Source organism: Lontra canadensis, unplaced genomic scaffold (assembly GCF_010015895.1).
Source record: "Lontra canadensis isolate GAN:19392208 unplaced genomic scaffold, GSC_riverotter_1.0 scaffold23, whole genome shotgun sequence".
Taxonomy (NCBI): Eukaryota; Metazoa; Chordata; class Mammalia; order Carnivora; family Mustelidae; genus Lontra; species Lontra canadensis.
The window spans coordinates 20,562,788-20,584,734 of NW_022631017.1; the positions used below are offsets into that span (position 1 = coordinate 20,562,788).

At 39.4% G+C, this 21,947-nt stretch overlaps 1 protein-coding gene across 1 annotated transcript; it reads right to left on the reverse strand.

Annotated features, from left to right (window-relative positions):
• Positions 1-8,025: 8,025 nt before the first annotated feature.
• LOC116870565 (probable ATP-dependent RNA helicase DDX5) lies at positions 8,026-9,827 on the reverse strand. Its single transcript, XM_032862477.1, is given in 3 exon segments — positions 8,026-8,609; positions 8,612-9,217; positions 9,220-9,827. Coding segments are annotated over 3 exon segments (1,524 nt in total). The 5' UTR covers positions 9,554-9,827.
• Between the last annotated feature and the right edge of the window lie 12,120 nt (positions 9,828-21,947).

The window sequence follows — 21,947 nt, forward strand, 5'->3', positions numbered from 1 at the left end:
AATCTAAACATATCATTCAGAGGCCTGTGATGCTGGAAAGAAAGGAGGTTTTGGATGATTTTTGTTTTTGTTTGGACTTGGGTCAGTGCCTCCCATTTACAGCTGGAATGTGTCCTGGATGGTTTCAGATGTGTTTTGGAAGACTGACATGGGCCTTATGATAGTCAGCCACAGCAGGGCATTCAGGAAACTCAAGGAGCAGATTATCGTGTGAAGAAACATATCTCTTGATCAGTGAAGATTAATGCTGAATACCGAGGCCATGGAAATCTTCCCCCTCCAGAGGCAGTCTTGCCCCTCCCAGGCAATCTGCACAGTTAGAACCTGTGCCAGGGTCGTAAGCGCTTTTCTGTGGCTTCTCCATCAGGCTTTGACTCCTGGGAGAAAGGGTCACCCAGGGGATTTCAAGTCAAAATCCAAGAACCAAACTTAGTCTTGTAAATGACAGAAATAACACATAGGAGAAAGGAAAGAAAAGACTCCCAGTATGTAAAGATACAAGAACGAGTGCTAGCAGGGAGCTTACCTTTTTGTCTGCAGTATGCTTCTCATCATGCAGGCTTTCACATGAGAATTGCCGTCGTACCACTTTCCTAGGAGGCAAAGATGTGTTCTAAGAGTGCGAAACATGCTTGCTTTGGGGGGAGATCTACTTGTGGTGAGTCCACTTGTCTCCTACCATCATGTTCACTCCTTTACCTTTTGATCCCCGCAAATAACGTTTCCTCTTCTTTAAAATGTTGTTTGTTTGTTTTTTTTAAAAGATTTTATTTATTTATTTATTTGACACAGAGAGAGAGATCACAAGTAGGCAGAGAGGCAGGCAGAGAGAAGGGGAAGCAGGCTCCCTGCTGAGCAGAGAGCCCAATGCAGGGCTTGATCCCAGGACCCTGAGATCATGACCTGAGCCGAAGGCAGAGGCTCTAACCCACTGAGCCACCCAGGCACCCCCCATCTTCTTTAAAAAAAAAAAAAAGGCAGGGTCTAAAACAAGATTGCAAACATTCTTTCCAAACAACAGCAACACAAAGTTGAACGAGTTATCAACATTTAGAAATCAGGAGATTACCCATAGGAATTAGCATTTCTTGCATCTCTTGTAAAACAGGTACCTGGGGCAGCAGTGGGCCTGCATTTCTGCATGGCAGAACCCACTGGAGCCAGATGCATGGAGCCATGTTCAGATGGAGGCAGGTGTTCTTCTTAATGCAGACCAGCTTTACTCATGGACAGGACCTTCCCTGTCCTTATAGGCATTTGAGTTAGCAATGTCTGATTTATACACAAGCAAGCTTCAACAATTTTAATTTTCTTCCTTGAGATTCCAAGTTTTGTTTTTGTTTAGAAATGAACCACAGGGGCGCCTGGGTGGCTCAGTGGGTTAAAGCCTCTGCCTTCAGCTCAGGTCATGATCCCAGGTCCTGGGATCAAGCCCCGCTTCGGGCTCTCTGCTCAGCAGAGAGTCTGCTTCCTCCTATCTCTCTTTGCCTGCTTCTCTGCCTACTTGTGATCTCTGTCTGTCAAATAAATAAATAAAATCTTAAAAAAAAAATAGAAATGAGCCACAGCCAGGGAATGGAAATGGCTGGTGAAAATAAGTAAACGGATTTCCCAAGAACCACAACCTGAATACTTCCCACAGTAACTGGGTTCAGAGTTGCCCATGTCTGAAAGACTGATGGAATGGGCAGTACTAGGCAGGGAGGGTGTGTTTATTTCCACAGATACATGTCAAGGGGAGATGTTTTACAGAGAAGTCCAGTACTGTTGGTCCTGACTGCCTGGAGCATTCTGTTAAGCTGTAACTATGTCTTTCAGGGAGACTGTATCCTGAACTGTATGGTAAAATATATGGTCACCTGGCTAGGAAGAAAGTTTCTGGGTAAGGAGAATGGAATGCTTTTGGATTTAGTTAAACCTTGTCCTCTCTTCAACTTCTTCTACCTGCAGGATTTCTTCTTCTAGAGTTCTTGCTTCCTTGTCTAAGACCATGGCCATCTTTCAGGTTCCAACTGGTTATAGAGAAACTGGTATTTGTTATTTTGGAAATATAATCAGAAAAAATATAAAAACCATGATAAATGAAATATAATCTCTTTTCTGGTTTTCAATACCAAATAAGACAAATATTTTTCTATATATATTTGTGTTTCTCTTAAGTGTCCTACCGTCCCATGATTGCTATTCTCCTATGATTTATTTTATATGGTCTTTTTCCAGGAATCCTTCTATCCCATTGGGTTTTCCTTTCTTTCCTTCTTTTTTTTTTTTCCTTCTATGCTGCTATGTTTTCCTTTTATTCTAGAATCTGTGTTTAATTTTCTAGCTCTCTGCTTTTATTCCTATTTTTCTTTTGTCAGCCTGGTCTCTTTTATTTTCTGTTATTGTTTCCTTTTCTCCCTCTTGGTGCTTTCGTGTGCTATTGTACGTGGTCTGTTTATTTCTCTCTCAGTTTGTTTTATTCTCTTACCATATATTTAGGCCTCCTGCATACAAACACACAAGCAAAAAACACAAAATGAACTCTTACTGGTTAATTGTAGCAATCTCCCTAATTTCTTTATAATAACCACACACCATAAATCAGTTTTTATATTCTAAATTGCCAAAATCCCATTATAACAAACTTTAGTCCCCCCCGCTCCCAGTTTTCTACAGAAAATTCAAATATTTTTATTAATTTTTTTAAAGAAATAAAGTTTTCTTCCATGTAGTAGCTGCTGGACTAGAAGTCATTATGTAGATTCTGGTGCCATTTTGGTCATTTGCTGGCTCTCTTACCTTAAAAAAGAGTGTCTCTGGATCTCAGTTTCTTATTTTCTCACAGCTAAGGGGGAAGAACTTCCTTGCTGCTCAAAGTCTGGTCTTTAAACCAGCCACATCAAAGTCAGCTGAGAGCTTGTTAGGACTGAATTAGCTCAGGTCTTCCCCTCACCCTTCCAGACACAGAATCTACAGATTTTACAAGATCCCCGGGTGCTTTGCATGCTTATCAAAGCTTGAGAAGCACAAACTAGATGATCTCCAAGATTTTTTTCCAGCTTTAATTTTGCTGAATATAGTAAAAAACTTAATAAGTGAAAGTGAGTGAAAAAATAAAGTGAAAACTGCCTTGCTCACATGCCATGGTAAAATCATCCCAAAATCTTTGATAAAATGCCAGCGACTTTGGGTCCTCCCTTAGAACAATTAATTGAGATGCTCCAGGGATGGTATTTTTTTTCTCATGTCCTAGTTAAATTTTAATGAGTGGACTGAGAAAGCACTCAGGTATACTATTTGAACTTTTACCTCCTTTTCTGATGCTATCAGCACTGCTTTCTTTGGATGTAAGGTGAATCATTACTGTGGAAAGAGAGGAAGTCAAAACTATTTACCTTCTTAAACCACCAAAAATTATTCTGGGGAAGGATAAAGGTGTAAAGAGATAATTATTGAAGGTGACTGTATGTATTTTTATTGCATTTTGGGAGCAAAAGCAAGGTTTAGTCCTTCTTTAGACTTAAGTCTCACTCAGACCTCTGACAATGGGAGTGTTTGTGGTAACAAGAAGGAAGTAACCCCTGGTGAGTGATAGATATGACATTGCATCCTGAGAGTCCTGGGGAGTGGGGGGTGGATATTCTAGCGGGATGGTTTCATTTCATCACAACTTGGTGCTCATGTTGACTGGGTGAGCACATGCTATGATTGAGTTACCAAACATTAAGTTCCGATTTATTTTTAAGTATTTCAGGTTGTTGAACTGTACCTGATTTAAGAAAAATTGAAACCAACAGAATTTTTTTCTAAAACTTCCATTATAGTATCTTTACTGTGAGGACTGGGGAAGGAATAGTAAGAGGAGAGTTTGTCACAAAAGTATATGATATGACAATACCATTATGGGGAAATGCTTTTATGTTGCAATTTTTCAAGTCAGAGCTTAAGAAACTGTGTCTTTAAAGATTAACTTTGCTTTTTTTCTTAAGGTTAAATATTTTTTCTTCAGTGCTCACTGAGAGCACAAGCAAATGATTACATTTTTGGTGTGATTGAATTATTTGATTAAAATAAAGAAAAAGTGTATTTTACTTAAACATTTTTAAGTATTTTTTTTTTTTTTGCTTAGTACAGCACATTCTTTTCTCAGTTTCCATGTCCTGAATTATTTCTGCATCATTAAGTTTAGCTGAGGAGCCAAAAGTGTCATTGCAGGGGGTTTCTGGGGTGTCACATCGAAGAAAAGAGATATTTAGAATAAGATGTCATCTTGGTCTGTTACTTGAGTGTTAGTCCAAGAAGTTATGTGAGCAGAGAAACATCAGTCTGGCTGGACATCTGTCTTTCCCACTGTGTAGTAGAATCCCTGTGCAGAATCTTTAGTTGGGGATGGCCATGGCCTCATTTCATCAGGTGTGCAGAGAGTCTCTAGAAGTTATGTGAGTCTTTCTTCACACATTGCTCAAAATCACATGAAGACTCAAAAAATATGTCCTCCAAAATTATTCTAGCCCTGGTCAGCATTATGAGGTAGGAAATTTCCTAATTGCTGTCTCTCTCTTTTATTGAAACACTTTTACCTATTGTTGGTACTATTTTTTGTCCCTTGTGCTCCCATCTTTGCCCTACTCACAGCTGCTACCTATGTATGGTATCTTTGCGATAACTTCTTCAAGCCACTCTATTATGCATTTTTTCTGGACAAAGAAATCACTAAACTGATATATTTTTCTTATTAACAAGGTATCTATTTTTTTTGCAATATTTGCTACATCTCCTCAGCTTTCTTAAGTCTTTTGTAAAAGGGAGGAAGTTGAAGTTGAAAATCTTCTTTTCAGGGGTGTCTGGGTGGCTCAGTTGGTTAAGGAGCCAACTCTTGATTCTGGCTCAGGTTATGATCTCGGGGTCCTGGGATGGAGACTGATGTTGGGCTCTGCACTCAGTGGGGAGTCTGCTTGAGGATTCTCTCTCCCTCTCTCTCTGCCCCTCCCCCTGCTTGTGCATGCATACATGTGCACATGCTCTCTCTTTCAAATAAATAAATATTTAAAAGGAAAACTTCCCATCAAAAACTTGATTGGGGCATTCTAGTATGGCTATTTTGTTTGATTTTTGGAGAAAAAAATTCCCAGAATATTTCTTGAATCTTACCACTCATCTTTAAAGAAAACAATCTGTATTCTAAAGCTGAAAAGAAGTGTCAAGTTTTTCCCTTTCCTTAGAACTTTTCAAATAGGAAATGTCTTTCTCAGGGTTTCACTGGATACAATGAATGGGAGGTGGTATTGGGGGTAACTGAGTGATGAGTGGTACAGAAATATTGATTAAGCTTGGAAATCAAACCAATCAGAAATAGTCATTTTCCTTACTTTAATCCTTTTGTATCTTTTAACTTTAATCATTTTATATCTTTCTTACTCTTTTTTTTAAGGTTTGTTTGTTTATTTATTTATTTATTTATTTATTTGACAGAGATTGACAGAGAGAGATCATAAGTAGGCAGAGAGGCAGGCAGAGAGAGAGAGGAAGGGAAGCAGGCTCCCTGCCGAGCAGAGAACCGGATGTGGGGCTTGATCCCAGGACTCTGGGATCATGACCTGAGCTGAAGGCAGAGGCTTTAACCCACTGAGCTACCCAGGCACTCCATACTCTTTTTTTTTTTTAAGTTTTATTTATTTGTGAGAGAGGGAAAGAGAGAGAGAGAGAGAGAAAGCGTGCATGCATAGGGTGGAGGGGCAGAAGGAGAGAATCCCCAAGCAGGCTCCCTGCCAAGTTCCAAGCTGATCCCACAACCCATGAGATGATGACCTGAGCTGAAACCAAGGGTTGGACACTTAACCTACTGAGTTACCCAGGTGCTCCTCGTTCTTACTCCTTGAAACCATGATGTCAGATGAAAGTATGTTATGTGATGTTAAAATTTAGCTCCATAAAAAAAAACAGATAATTCCATCTTACCTTTATCTTTATATATATTCATCTTAAAATATTTACATATTTTAACAACAAGACTTCTCAGAAATTACTTTTTATGGGTCAGGAATCTTTAGCACCTTCCACATTCATATTCGTAGCTTTTGATTCAGCCTATATGTCAGCAGGTAGCAAATATAGTTAGTTTGATCCACTGATCTGTGCCTACAAACTCTAATGACATGACATTTAATAGAAATTACTCGTAGGGCCTTTTTTTTTTTTTTTTTGGATGCTGTTGCTAAATTGTGGTGTGACCACTTCAGTTAGAACATACTTCAGACTTACGAAAATTCTCATACCCTTGTTAGTGCTGTGGAAAATTTAAAGAACAACAGAAGTAGGCTTGATGCTGGTTAGAATGTGATTCCTCCTGAGAGTATTTGGAATTTGCTGTGGGGTAATGAAAACTCCAACCACTACTCCAGTTCAACAAGTTTCCCTACTGGCTGGTGGGATTTTCTCACTATTTCCAGATTGCAGAGGGAAATAGGAAATAATGGAACCAAAGCATGAAACTAAAGGCTTATCTTTTGTCTGGTTGTCAGATTCAAAATAATTGAGTTGCCTGAGCTGTTAGCACCAGAGCTGGCAGAGAGGATGGACAGTCTTCTGACTCACTCTGCATCTGAACAAGGAAGTTCTGCTCCAGTAAGAAGCCTATCGGGCATGTCAGGATGAGCTTTTCCCATGTTCAGAAGCTCCTTGCACTTGGGATAGAAAAGGAACGCTACTCAGCACTACCTAGTGCTATTGAAGATAGTGAAAACAGCAATACAGTCCCCCCACCCCCATCCATTCCACAGGGCCTAAGTGTCCCACCTTTAGTGCCGTTGCTTCTAGTTAGTGTCATTGGCAATATGCAAATAGATTGAGAGCCAAATACTTTTTTGTTTATGGACTAATAGATTGGATTATTTTGCTCTTAGAAAGAGCTCTGCAGGAAGGGAACACACACAGGAGAGGTATATTTTGCTTGTGGAGTGAAAGGGAAAGGCCAAAACATGGGATGCTATAAAACAGGTGTCTGCCCTTTGTATGTAGTCAGAGTGGGGAATGGGCAGCCTGCGAGTACCCCAGGGAGCCCGTTTTTAGAATGAGTGATTCCCAATCATTTCTCTGCTCTGATACATCACGGAAGTATCATGTTCCTCACCTATAACAAGGACTTCCTTATAACACTTACAGAAGTGGTTCTGAGCTGGGGTATAATTGAGTGTCTGTCAGATTTTGGGAAAGGATGTAATTTGGAAAAATCCTGTGTTAATGAAATAGACGAGATTACGTAATTGTGGGCATCATGTATATAGAGCAGTAACTTCTGAGACAAAGTTTGATTTCCTATGGTTTCATCAACATGGGGAATGGGTAGACTGAATCAGAGGTGTTTGTTGGTTTTGCTTCCATCGGTCTTTAAATTAGTTTGTCCTGCTGGAGTCAAGGATCCTTCAGTGGCTTGACATGATATCCTTAGAAAGGATAGTGGTGCCATAACTGTACACTTTTTCTAAACTTGTGCTGCAAATTGGTCTCTGATATATGCAAGATCAGGGAGAATGCAGAACAAAGGAAGGATACAGGAGAGTTGAGGATACTAAGGTGGAAATAAATCTGTGCAGAAGAGAAGAGAGTTGATAAAATGTGAGTAGAGTCAGAGAAGCTAGCAGGAGGTGAATTGGATCTGATAAGCATGTGTGTATTATGTAGATGTATTTATGATACACCATGAGTTCTCACTAATTAGTACCTTCACTAATCATTTTTTTTTCAGTCTTCAAATATTTTTTATTGGAAGACCATGCATTGTCTTCCTTTATTGTATTTCAAATCACTGTACATTTACTTTTGTGAAAACACTGCCTGCATTTTCTAATACAAAAAAACCCCTAAAAATTGTTTCAGGGATGTAGAGAAATATCCAACATATATAGCGAAAAAGTGCACCATAATTACTGCTGTACTGCAGTCATTTCTGCATTTCCCAGGTTTCTTAAATAACTATCTTGTCTGATAACACACAATATAAAGAGAAGTTATGAAAAACAGACATTTACATATACTTCTAAAGTCTTACTGAGAACATCCTGGTGGCATTGGATAACCAATCATAGGCGCAGCTGCAGTAGCAGGATATGCATATGCCTGTGGGTTCATACCATTGTGCATATTTGGAACGTTACTCCCATATTGCTGAGTGCTATTGTAACCATTCTGGTAAGTCCCTGTTGGATTACCAGTCCTAAAACTGGTCTGTATACCAGCAGACACAAAATTACTTCCAAAGCTCCCATTGGTGTAATTTGCAGCACTGTAAACACCATTCTGAGTTTTTGCCCCCAAATCTCTCTTAAGCAGACTAGAGTAACCTCTGTCATAATTTCCCCTGTCTCTAAAAGTATTAAATCCACCCCTTTTGCCCGCAGAGTATCTGTCCTGACGGTCATCCTTCATGCCTCCTCTACCCCTGGAACAACCTGAACCTCTGTCTTTGACCAACTGAAGCAACTTGGGATTAATTGCTTGATTAGCTTCCCGAAGCACAGTGATAAGTTCTCTCACTTGCTTTATGTTATTAGGTATAAAGAAAGTGTATGCTGTGCCTGTTTTGGTACTGTGAGCAGTTCTTCCAAGTCGATGAATATAATCCTCTGAGGATTAGGGTAGTCATAATTGATGACAAATTTCACATCTTCCACTTCTAGCCCTCTGGAAGTCATATCTGTAGCAATCAGAATAGGTGCTTTTCCATGTTTGAATTCATTTAGAACCCAGTCACTCTCCTGTTGACTCTTGTCACCATGGATACCCATGGTGGGCCACCCATCTCTCCTCATTTTTCTAGTAAGCTCATCACATCTTCTTTTGGTTTCACCAAAAACAATGGTTTTATTCTCCTTCTCACTCATTATCTCTTCCATTAGATGAATAAGATTTTCATCCTTTTCTACATCATGACATACATCCACAATCTGAAGAATGTTATGGTTTGCACTCAGTTCTAGTGCACCAATGTTTATATGAATGTAGTCTTTCAGGAAATCTTTAGCAAGCTGTCTTACTTCTTTTGGCCAAGTTGCACTCCACATTAGGGTTTGCCTATCAGGTCTTATCTGATCCACAGTCTTCCTTATTTGGGGTTCAAAGCCCATATCAAGCATTCTATCTGCTTCATCAAGGACAAGGTAGGTAGTTCTTCTCAGATTGGTTTTCCCACATTCTAAAAAGTCAATCAGTCTTCCAGGTGTTGCAATACAAATTTCCCACCTCTCTCCAAATCATGAATCTGTGGTCCCTTGGGAGCACCACCATAGATGCAAGTGGAATTCAGTCGACATGCTCTATAGTATTTGGCAGCTACTTGCTGTACCTGTTGGGCCAGTTCCTGAGTTGGTGCCAGCACCAAGCAGATAGGCCCATCACCTCTCTCTAGGAATGGGTGATGGTTGATGTGGATGATAGCAGGCAGCAAGTAAGACAATATTTTCCCAGATCCAGTCTGTGCTATTCCAACCATATCCAATCCACTTAGAGCAACGGGCCATCCCTGAGCCTGAATAGCAGTGGGTTCAGTAAAATTCTGTCTCGTAATCACATCCATGACATTTGCAGGGAAGTTTGCTTCATAAAAATTCAGAACTGGCTTTGGGCAGTTGTGCCCTCTAACTGTAATTTCCTTACTCCTTCTGTATGTCTCCACCTCTTGTGCTGTTCACCTAGCCAAATCAGGGTGTTCTTGATAAAAATTCTTCTCAAATGTGGGCAGCTCATCGAAATTCCACTTCTTTTTAACTAGTTTCTCCCCAGGGTTTCCAAATTTCTTTCCAGATAGGGGCCCTGCCCTACTTCCCCCAAACCGAGGTGCATCAAACCCTCAATCCTGGTGCGGTCTTGGTCACCCGACATGGTGTCAATGGATGCGGTTGGTGGGGAACAAAGTGGAGAGAATCAGGTGTGACAAGTTGCTGCAGGTGGCTTTGGCAGTGGCAAAGCCTTGCAGGGATGGCAGTGGTGGAGGGGCAGTGATGACAGGAGCTGGAGCTGCTCGACAAGAGACATGTGGAAATGAATGAGTTTACCTTCACTAATCTTATGGTTGCCCAAATACCAATAGGTATTTACTGAGCACCTACTATGTGCGAGGCATTATTCTGGGTGCTAAAGATAAAGCAGTAAATGAAGTAACAGAATTCCTGCCTTCAAGGAGATCACGGTCTAGTAAAAGATTCTCCAGCTTTCATTAAGTTCGAAGTGCCTGTTTATGGTAAAGAAGTTTAAATGGGAGATGCTTTGGGTAAAACATATTATTTGTCTTGGCAAAACATTCTTGAGAAGAGGTTAGGACAGTGGGGAAAAAGAAAGCATTGAATAACATTCTATCCATTTCTACCTTTCTGTCCAGTCATAGATATAAATGACAGTTCTGGCCCGTTTTCACCCTCACATAGCTCTCTGGAATTCTTTCCCATTCTCTGAACATGAGAGAAATGAGGAGGTTATTTGGAAAGTCATTGGTTTGAGGAGTTGTCCTGCTACAGTTACCAGAGAATTCTCAAATTTCATCTGCAGAGACTGCAAGGCATCAGGGGCAAACACACTATGAGGAGTCAATTGGTGACCAGACCCCACGGGTGAGAAGCATATGGAAAGTAAAATCATGACTTGGTTCTTTAAAAAGAATAGGTTTTGGGTATTTTAAATCTGACTCTAAATACAAAGCTAGCATCAGTGGCCGTTTTCAGGAAAACCAAAGGAAGCCAGCATTCCCCAATGTGTTAGGGAGACTGTGTGGCCTCAAGGAATGAAGTGAGAAGTTCATTCTGTCTTCTTTCTCAAACACCCGCCTGGAGCCCAGCAGAATTCTGGCTGTGCATCCTGTCCTTGGTATACTGCCGAAGGGATTAGCATGTCACTGTGGACTCTTTCTCTGGCCCAGGAGAATACCAGAGAAAAATCAGAGCGAAGTTCTACCTGGGATTCGGTGAGTGGGGGAAATACTCTTTATCAATAGAGAGTGTAAGAAGCCCTGATGCACAGCTCACCACTCAAAATGTGGTCCTGGGTACTTGGGAACATGCAGATCTCAGATCCCCACAACCACCCCAGAATCAGGAGATTAAATTTGGAGCACTGGCCTAGGTAATGCATTTTCGTGCCTCTCTTTCAGTACGCCTCACTCCCACTGTCTCTTGTTCCTCATAGGCTACCCTCAGGAATGGTGTTGGTGGGTCCTGTTTGAGGCAATAGGCCACAACACTCAGTTCTTTACTAAACCGGGACTCCAAACCCAGAAGAGTCTGAATCACAAAGAACAAAGAAATGGTCTCATTTCACACAGATCTAGAGTCTTTGCTGGTTAAACCTCAGGAAGGCCACAAAAAAGCCCCTAGACATTTTAGGGTGTGAAGTTTGAATCTGTACTTCCTGACATCTGTTTGGCTGGATGACCTTCAATTTACCAAAATATGGAAACTTCATTATGGCATTCTACCCATATAATGAGGAAAACGCTGGTGTTTGTCTCAACCCTAAGCCCCTAAAGCAATACTATCCCCAACCACACTTTCCTATATAGCATTTTACACAAAAAAATAAACCAAGATATTTGTTCCCTGGAAGTTAATATAAATGAAGTTTCCTTCTTATAAAATAGGAACAATATTCAGTCCCTTTGATTATCACAAATCTCTTGAGTAGGAGTCAAAACTTTTCAGTTAAGGTTTTATCCAGCTGAAGACATTTCCTCCTCTTCAGTGTATATCCCACCTGTTGGTAGTTGGCCAAGTATACGAGTAGTGAGAACATTGTGAGAACTCATGGCGTATCTTATATACAGTCCTGCCCTTTTAGTTCTTTGTGGGTGAAAGGTAGAGCCACCCTGGCAACTTTCATGCTATAATTGTGTTTCTTGGGTTTTCAGAAGGAAAGAAATAGTGAGAGAACAAGAGTGAAATGAGAAACGTGAGAGTGAGAAACAGAGTGAATGAGCTGAATAAAGTCCCTGTGAGCCCCAACCACATCTCTTGGTGGTAGTGATGCGAGCACAGATCAGTGATTCCTTGCAGAACGTGGTCTCAAAAGGAGTCTGTTATGTGCAAGGATGACGCAGCTTTCTCGGGCTGGTTTCAAACTATACAATTGTGATATTCACACATACCTTCAGTCAGTAAGGACACACACCAATATATCAATATTTTGTATCATTGACTACTTTTCCTGTGTCTATCAACTTTACCGTCTCAATCTCTTTGTGGCAAGAATGAACCTATGTCTCCCACTCAAGAATAATTGATGCGATTTTTTTTTTTTTTTTTTTTAGAAGTAGACCAAGGTAGAGAAGCATGAGACCTTGGTATTGCTTGGTCTATTTTGGGATTAGAGTCTTCAGAATCCTCTCTATTCTACTCCTACATTCTTGGATTTTTTTTTTTTTAACATAGGTTTGGTAAATTTCATGTGCACGTGTGGGCATTTTTTCATTCCTGAGTTTTTGGCTCAATGGAGAAGTCAGTTGAGGAGCCAAATTACCAGAGAGGCTTACCATTTTTGTCATAGGAGTTTGTTTATTTCGTGATTGGGGCCCAAAGAGAAAAAGCTTAGAAATGCCCTCAAAAAATCAGATTTAGCTGATTGCTAGTTTATGCAAATCAGTTTGAAAACTTTGGATAAGCACTATTTAGACAATAAAGGCAACAAAACTCTATTCAGTTGTGTCTACTCTTATACCTGACTCCCAGACTGACCGCTTTCACAGATCCTTTCAATCCTTCCAGGAACCTGAGGAGTGAACATAATAAAAAAAGAATTTCACTTAGTTACCATCTGAAAACAAGAACAGCAATGTTCATGTTTTCAGATGGTAGCTAAGTGGTAACATCGACTCATATATTTTTATTCAAGTAAATACCCCACAGACATCTTGTTGGCATATTTTATTCTGGGGGATTGTTAGAACTGAAATTAGCCTAATGACTTAGAGACATGACTTTTATATATGTCTCTTGAATTGAAGTTTTGGTACTAAATGCCCTGAAATGATTTGACTATAGATATTCATGAAAATTTGCTCCTTATTGCTCATCAGAAAGACAGTCTTGGTCTCCTTTCTTTCCCCTTTCCCAACCAGATTAACTGAGGAAACATTTTAAGAAGTATTTAGTTTTAGTTAGGAAGTAACATTACTAAACAAGTTTTGCTAGGTGTTGTATAATCACTGAAAGGCCTATTTGTTCAGGAAGCAGGAATTAGCACCTCTACTTGAGTGAATTAAAAAAAAAATGGTACAAGGCCTTAAATAACTAGAAATGATGGAGTTTGGTTAAGCCCTTAGGCAGAAAAGGAGAGGTCTGGAGGGAGAGCAACCTTGAGCTGGCAAGCATCATGAACAATTGCTAGCCCAGGGTAAGCTAAGCATCTTTTTATCTTTTATCTTGGCCTAGTGAAATAGTAGCACAATTCAATCTAATCTGCCTCCTTCACTCCTTCACTCCAAAGACCAAATAATTTATTCAAGAAAAAAAATCCATTCAGGCCAGCCATTACACATGGCTCTACAGTTCTTGGAAATAAACCAACTCAGCTTTGGAAAGAGAAAACTAATCCAACTGACCACTTGAGGGAGGTGGTGGGTTATCTTATTTGGAAAAAGGAACCCAGTTCATTTTTAATAATGTGTAATTTTAAGAACTTTGAAAATCTGTGACCTGTGGAGAAGAGATCACAAGAACCCAGACAATGGCTTTTTCTCTACTTGGATCCATTCTCTAATTTTCCTATTAAAATAAGGGGAATAAAATAGATTTATTAAACACTTGTTATGGTCTAGTTGATGGATCACTTTAAAAAGAAAGACGGGGTGAAGTATGGGTAGTTTATTTTCACAAATCAGTTTTAGTTTTTTCCTATGAAATAGATGAACGAGAAGCCCATTAAAATGGTTGTTACAATTCTTCTTTTTAATTGTTTACTTTATTAAGGTGACAATACCTGACACATTGATATATGAACAGTGTTCGCTTGCCTGACATGAACATAAATTATAACATGAGAATGTGATGATCCATCAACATTGCATTCACTCACCCAGATTAAATGTAGAATTTGGAAAGAAATCAAAATTAAAGTTACATTTACTTAGACTCCCAACAGCTGTTTCTTCTTGTTTAAGGGTGGCTGAAGAAAAGTTAGCTGAGATGAAGGGTAAAATAGGTCAATTCCAGCAAAGCCATTGTACTTCATCAGAGCCAAGGGAAATTAAATCATTAAAGCCAGCCCTAGCTGTAAACACCATCCGTTCACTGAATTTCTTTTTTCCCAGGTATGATAGGATATGCTTAAGTGTGGTTCATTGCTTATGGATTGAATGGTGGCATTATAAAATCAAACTTTTCAAATTATAGAAACAGAAATTTTAAATTAATATTTTATTTCTTGATAAATTTAATACCAATATATATATACTGTAGAGTCAAATAGTATAAAATATATAACAAAAAACAGCAGTATTCTGCCCTACCACTTGTCATCCCAACTCCTGCAGCACAAACAAAACCACTTCCAGTTTGTTTAGCTATTTCTTCTGGCCTATCACTCCAAATGTCTAAATAACATGTTTATACTGTTCTTTCTTATATGTGTGGAGTAAACCTCAGATACATTCTATTGATTCCACTTATAGGAGAAAGGAATCCAGCCCTAGCCACCATCCCCATACTACTTGCCATGTATTTCCTTATGCTCTAAATACAGCTCAGTCATCATTTTAATTTAACCTATGTTCCGTGTTAACTTGATTATGATTAAATAAATGCTGTATACAGCTGAGCTTAGCAGGGTGATTTGATCTCTCTTTTTCCTAATGAAATTGTTTTCCTAAATGAAAAATTGCATGATTTTTTCATTAACTGATTTTTATTTTTTATTTTATTTTTATTTTTTAAAAGATTTTTTTCATTTGAAAGAGAGTGAGCATGTGAGTGGGAGGTGGTGGGGTGGGGAGGGGCAGAGGGAGAGAGAAACTTAAGCAGACTGTGCTGAGTGTGGAGCCCAATGCGGTGCTTGGTCTTAGGATCCTGAGATCAGGGCCTGAGTAGGTCAGGTGCTTAATAGACTAAGCTGCCCAGGCACCCCCATCATTAGCTTATTTTTATATACTTAGTACTGATTCATCCCTCAGATCTCAAAGAGCTACACAACTCCTCTCAATGCAGTCACATATAATGTCCCTAATCCCTCACATCACAGGTGCTTTTTTTTTCTTTGAATTTTATTTATTTGAGAGAGAGAGAGAGCACACGAGTTGGGGTGAGGGCCAGAAGGAGAGGGAGAAGCAGACTCCCTGCTGAGCAGGGAGCCCAACACTGGCTCAATCCCAGGACCCTGAGATCATGACCTGAGCTGACGGAAGACACTTAACCCACTGAGCAACCCAGACACCCTACCATAGTTGTTTCTTATGCCTACTACTAAATTCTTGTCCTGGGTCTTCCCTTCACTATCAAACTGGATTTTCTTTATCCTCTTCTGTCTTTGCTTCTCTTTCCTCAATCACATGCCTTTCCTGGTTTATTCTCCCCCTTATCTGGAGTTCATTCTCAAACTGTTCCCAAGGAAAGTTGAATGAGAGGAAAACATCTTTTTTTACCTTCATATTCCATTAAAGTTTGGCTTGGTACTTTGGATGGGAATTATTTTTTCCTGGATTTCTAAAGACGTAGTTCCATTCGTTTTTATCTTCCACTTTTGTTGTTATGAAGTCCAATGCTATTTGAATTCCTAATCTTGCATATGGGATCTACTTTTCCCTCTGACAGCTTTTAGAATCTTTGCTTTATTTCTGGAGTTTTGAAATTTCACAAAACATGATGTCATTTCTCCTCTCATTTATTTTATTGGAGAGTTAATGGGACTTTTCAATTTGGAAATGCATGCCTTTTGTGATTTTTCTGGTGTTTTTTTTTTTTTTTTTGTTTAGTTACTTGATTATTTTTTCGCTTCATGTTCTGTTCTTTCTAGAACTCCCATTATTCAGATATTAAACCTGAATGGTTTCTCCCATTTTTCACATTCCTTTTATTGAAGCTATTTCCCCAATTTTTCTTTTTGTTTCATTTTCTGGATTATCTTTTCCACTTTTACCTTCCACCCTTTCTGTGGAATGATTGTTTACTTTTTGCTTTTAAATCTAAATTTCAAGAGCTCTTTTATGTCCTCAGATTACTCCATGTCCAAAAACAAACAAAAAAACTCCAGAGCAAACCAAACCTAGATAGCATTCTTTTGTGTTTCACCAGATAACAAGACTTTCTTTTAGCTCTCTGAAGACATTTATTATAGTTTTTCTGAAGTTTTTGTGATGGACGCTGGGAGGCACCACCCAGGTCCCCCTTAAATGAAAGGCGTGGTGCCCCCACTACTGGAGGTGCTATGGGCAGAGAATTGTGTATCATCTCAGTTTCAGAGCACTGCCTTGACCGAAGATCCCCTCCTTTCTGGGATGGCCCACATCCAATGAGTATTCCATGTGGGACGTGTATTCTGGGCCATGTTGGCTCCGCTGGGTCAACTCTGAGAGGTTCTAGCCACAGAGACAGAGGCTGAGCCTACCATGGGACAGCCCCTGCGGTTTGACTTCTCCCCATGCCCATTCCTGCTTTTGTGCCATTTAAGGACACTTCCAAGTAAACTCCATCTGACAGTCTGCTTCTAGGGAAACAGAGCTGGGACTGTTCTTTTCTTTATGCAATATATCTGTTTCTCCTGTTACCTTTCTTCTGTCTATTCCTTTTAGGCTTTGACTTCCATGCTAAAGGTTTTTGATTTAAACTCATTTGAAAGCGAAATTGACTAGAAACTTAAGTATGTGTGTTACATGTGTTCTTAGGGTCACCAGGTAGAAAAAGTCAGGAAATCGCTATTTCTTTGGTGTCCATAGATCTTGGCCCCAGGCAGTTTCCTCCTTTCTCCTGCTTGGAGAACATAAACCTGATCAGCCTCTTTCTGGGATCTAGTGGGAGAATTCTCGGAGGGTCCCACTGTTTGTAGAAACATTTTTACATAATAGTCTAGATTTTTAGTTTGGAATCTCAGCTCCAATTTCAGCTTTGCCTGGCAAACCTACCAAACTTTTGTTCTGAACTCTATGGGGAATTCTTTTTACTTGTGTTCTCTACCAGGGTGTGGGAGGGGTAACCTCAGGGTGTGCGGAATTGGAAAGTGATTTGGGCCATGTTATCTTTTCATTGTAGAAATTGTCACCCAGTTCCTTTGTTATCATGCCCCCCACCCTTCAGAGGCACATCTCCAATACTTGCTTCCTTCTAGGGATCTGCAGTAGGAACTGTGCTATGGCTTTGAATTGTTTTCTTGTGGGCTTCCTCCCTGCGAAGGCTTGGAGCTCTCTCCTCTCTTCAAAGTCACTTGCTCCTCCTCCTTTTACTTTTCATCTTTCAACATTTTGTTGGTATCATTCACCTGCTGTGGTCCGCTTTCATCCTCTTTATGTGTGTTCAGATCTCATTTTTATTTGTTTATTGTCATTTAAGTAAGGGAATGGGTATACACACAAGCTTTGCTTAAACTAATTTGAATCAGAGTACTCTTACTATACTGAATCAGTGGCATGTGGCAATGCTGATCCTGTCTTCTTTTTTAGAAACACATTCTTGTTGGCTTCCACGACAACACATTTGCCTGATTCTTCTGACTTTGTGGGGCTGTTCAGTCTTACAGGCTGGATTTTAATCTCTTATTTCTCCAAAGAGTATAAAAAGAAACTCAAAATGACAGTTCTAAAAAAATTACGAACTAATACCAGAACAGGGATCTTTAGATGACATAGCTGGAAGATGAAATTTCACACATCACAAAGAATAACTGTAAGACAATTCACAAATGAAAGCAAAACACATACATTTTTGATGATATTTATTTAAGACTCAAGCAAGTGGGAAAGGGTTTAAAATTTCTCCTTTTCTGAAATATTATTGTGAATTGCAAATGCTTTAAAAACATGAACACATTTTAATTTATGAAGCCCTAATAATTAAGGAAGAAATTTTTTAAAAAATTAACAAATGGAGATTCATGCTTTTCTTGAGTTTCTTTTCAGTTATAGACTATTTCTGTGGATTATAGAACTTTGTCAAAACCATTTTCTGGGCAACAGCATTTTTGTAAACTCTGTAATAAATAAGAATCAATATGCTTGAATCACTAATAAAACTTTAAACCTGCTTTTTTCAAAAAAGAATATACTGTCTGGTAAAATGACTAACAATAATTTGGAATGAACAAAATAGGAAAACTTTATAGAAAAACTTAAGTGAATATATTTCTTGATCATTGGCCTATGAAATCATATTTTCAGAAATAGTCAATTTGGTCATTTTTGATAATTTGCACAGATTACCTATTGTGAATATGAATCAGAAATTTAATATATACATGAGCATATTTTATACTTTTCAAATTGGAATTTCTTCCAGAGAGCTCGGTATGATGCACAATTAGTAAATAGTTTTTTCCTTAAAATCCAAAGCACAGGATTTGTTGCCATTAACTGGGTGAACCTGGCATTGCTTTCACTCATTGGATACTTTACCATGTTTACCAAGGAAGCATTCAGCAAGGAAAATTTAACATTAGTTATAAACAAAATATTTCTTAAAATTAGTTAAGTCCTTGGATTGATTACTTTAGAGAACATAACAAATTTCGGCCAGAGTTACAACATAAAGAAGTGGGAATGATACATATGCTTCCAATACAATTGTAAAATGAATAGCTGACTATTTTTCTTCAGAAATTGCATATGCGTGCAGCAATCTGAGCCTAAGACAGGTGCAGATGCTTCGGTTACTTGTCTACAAAGTTCTATGGCTTACGAGTCATGGGAATTGCTTGTCTTAATCTGACCGCTAAAGCTCTGTCCTATTGTCTTTTCATGTAATAGAAAATGGCTTTAATGACAAAGCCCAACTAATTATAAAACTTAATTTAATAGTTTAAACCACAAAGAGCATTCCCTAAGCAGTAAAATCTTTTGTTTGGGAAATTTTAAACAAATTATATTTTACTTTATGTTTTATTATTTACGTAATAAGTGTTTATAAGAACACAATTTTCTCAAGATTTAAACTGCTTATTGTTCCATAAATAGGACACACATTTAGAAAGATGAGTTTTTTTAAAAGAAATATTTTAGTGATTACCTCTGGCTCAAAACATGAAACTCGTTTAGTGCTTGATGTTACTGGAATCTTGCCCTAGATTAATTTTCAAATGTTCTCTGTAAGGTTAATGATAGGAATGGTTTCAACTCCAGTTATAGCTTGGAATTACTAATTTGAATTTAGATTTTGTGTCTGGCTAAAATTTCCTTATGGCTTAATTACCAAGCTGGTAGAAATGTGTTGCCCAAATTCTTTATCTCCTTTTTTGTTCAAAACATTCATAATCCCAAACCTTAGTATTTGGTAGTGTACATGATGACCTATAGTCTCATTTCTGTCCCTAGTTTTGAATTCTTCTGGTGGTAAACTTTCTAAGTGTTTGTTGCTCAACTTCTGTGTGGCTCCTTCCAGTAAGGGAGAAATTTATGTCAATTTTAGGCATGTGGGGTTGTGCTTGGTTCATTACCAGCTATTTTCACCTTAATACGGATTCCTACCTATGAAAGTGTTTTGTGGGTTGGACCATGAAGCAAGGAGACTTAACTTTAAAAGGTTCAGGAATGTAAATGGACCAATGTGAACTCTGACCTAAAAGAGAAGGGCACCATTGTTCCCATGGGTTTGTGATTATGCGGTTAATAGAAAAGATTGTCAGCCATGTTGGCCCTGGGGATGGGAATGGAGTGTTCCCTAAGACTGGGATTGACATCAGTGTCCTATGAGTTGAGAGCATCCTGGGATTAGGCCTGTTTGCAGAACTGAGGCACTGAGATGGCTTCCTGAGCCAAAGTGCTTAGTACACATCTTTTCTTCACCGATTCCTTTGTTTTAATGACTTCTTGTCAACACTCTGAGGCAAGCAATATGATCTGCTAAAAATGTAGCAAGTCATCCTGTCAGAAAACAGATACTTTAAGAGTGAACTCCTTGGGGTAAGGAGGGAAATTTAGAAGAAATTGTAGACAGTTCCTACTATCAGTGAATTTACAAACTGGTAGAGATAAGAGAAGAGGCAACAGACTCATAAATAAAGCACATAAAACATGAAAACGTTTGTAACTTTATAGAATGAAGTATTACGTACTGACATAAACTCTAGAACTCATGGATTCATCAAAGCAGACTGAGGTTGAGAAAGTTTCTACAAAAGAGAGGAAAAGTGTGATTTTTCAGGTTTGGGGAAGAGTTTGGGGTGAGGAGGAGAGGAAAAGGTGTTCTTTAGAGGGGCAGGAGTATCCTGAGATGAACAAAGAGTCGAAGGGTAAGGAAGCTTATCTATGCTCAAGAGACTTGCTTGGGCAGCCTTTCTTCTTATTTCCCTCCACTTTCTGGTGGTCTTTTCTTCAAGAAAATTGGGGTCCTTCCTACCACTCAAGGGGATCTTGCACAGAGTTGTTTTGCCTGCATGTGGGCTAATGTGGTTTAGTTGTTGAAGCCTCCAGCAATCCCTTTTGAATCACTTCTTGTCATCTTCCCCTGTGGGAAGATGAGAGTCTCTCCTGGCTTGAGCCCCCACCCCAACCAGTACTATGGCTCCCTGCTGAGGATTTAGGCTCTTTCCCTTGAGCACCTATGATGTGGCAATACTTTTCCTCCCAAGGTGAGATCTCCGCCTTCACTCCTGGTGTGTGTAGGCAGACAGCTTTAAAAATTCACTCTTGGAAGAGTCATTATTAGGACTCTTAGGGCTCTGGGGCTGTCCTGATGACATGAACCGAATCATTGCCTGTGTCTTTAGACCCTCAGATCACCTTTGTTTGTAATTTCTGCCTAGTCACTAGGTATCAGCCCAGCTGCACCTATTGAGAATGACTTTGTGTATTCTGTAATTAAAAAGCCCAATTTCAAACACATTTTTAGCTGGGGCTGTTGTACTCTGTACAAGTGACACTTTACTTACCCCCCAATAGGGAGGTGAGGTTGGTGACACCAGGAAGCCTTAACAACAAAGGAATTCACACACCCCTCCCTCTCCCAACACTACTCCCCCCCACCCTGCAGACTTCTTGAACTGATTTATGACATTTCCTAATATAGCAGGGGTAAGATGACTTATTTTGAAAATAGAATTAAGACTTTCCCTTTTTAGGAGCAAGCACCACTTTGGCAACACCATCAGCCCCAAGCACATTAGTCCTTATGGTCAAAACATTAACAGGGTGCTTTGTTAACAAAATGATCAGGTCATGATAAGGCCAACAAAGGAACTGTAAGACTTTATGAGCTGAGTCTTTCCAAATAGGGCTCCAAGTCAAAAGTACTGAGAGTAAAAACTTTCTCCTGTAAAAACAACGCCTGAGCCAGCTGGGGTAAGAGTTTTCATGAGTAGGCAGAGGTGTCAGGGTGTTGTGTTGACGCAAATGAGCCACCTCATGAAAAGTAGGAAACAAGGAATAGGTCCACAAAGTATGCAGCTCTCTGAGATCTATGGGTAAAAGATCTGAGATAGGCTCATTAATTAGCCTTCTTGGGTAATGTAGGAGAGTGGGGAGCCCTTTAAAGAGGTCCCAGGGAGTGCTAAGTGCTGGGGAAGTTTATTGCCATGCTCATAAACAATGGCACTGGACAGGGAATTGAAATGAGGTCCTGTGGGCTACAGACCACCTGCTCTGTGCACTCATCTCTGTGAAACCTTCCCTGCCCCTAAACACTCATTGCTTTCCTACTCTAGCATCTCCGGGTTTTAAACAAGAACTCTAGATTAATTCTTAGTCTTTACATGGTGCTTTGTCTTTTACTGAGAGGGAGAGAGTGACAGTGAGAAGAGAGGGAGATGGTGGGGTGGGTGGGGACTGATGCCAATAAGCTGGGAGAGAGGCATCT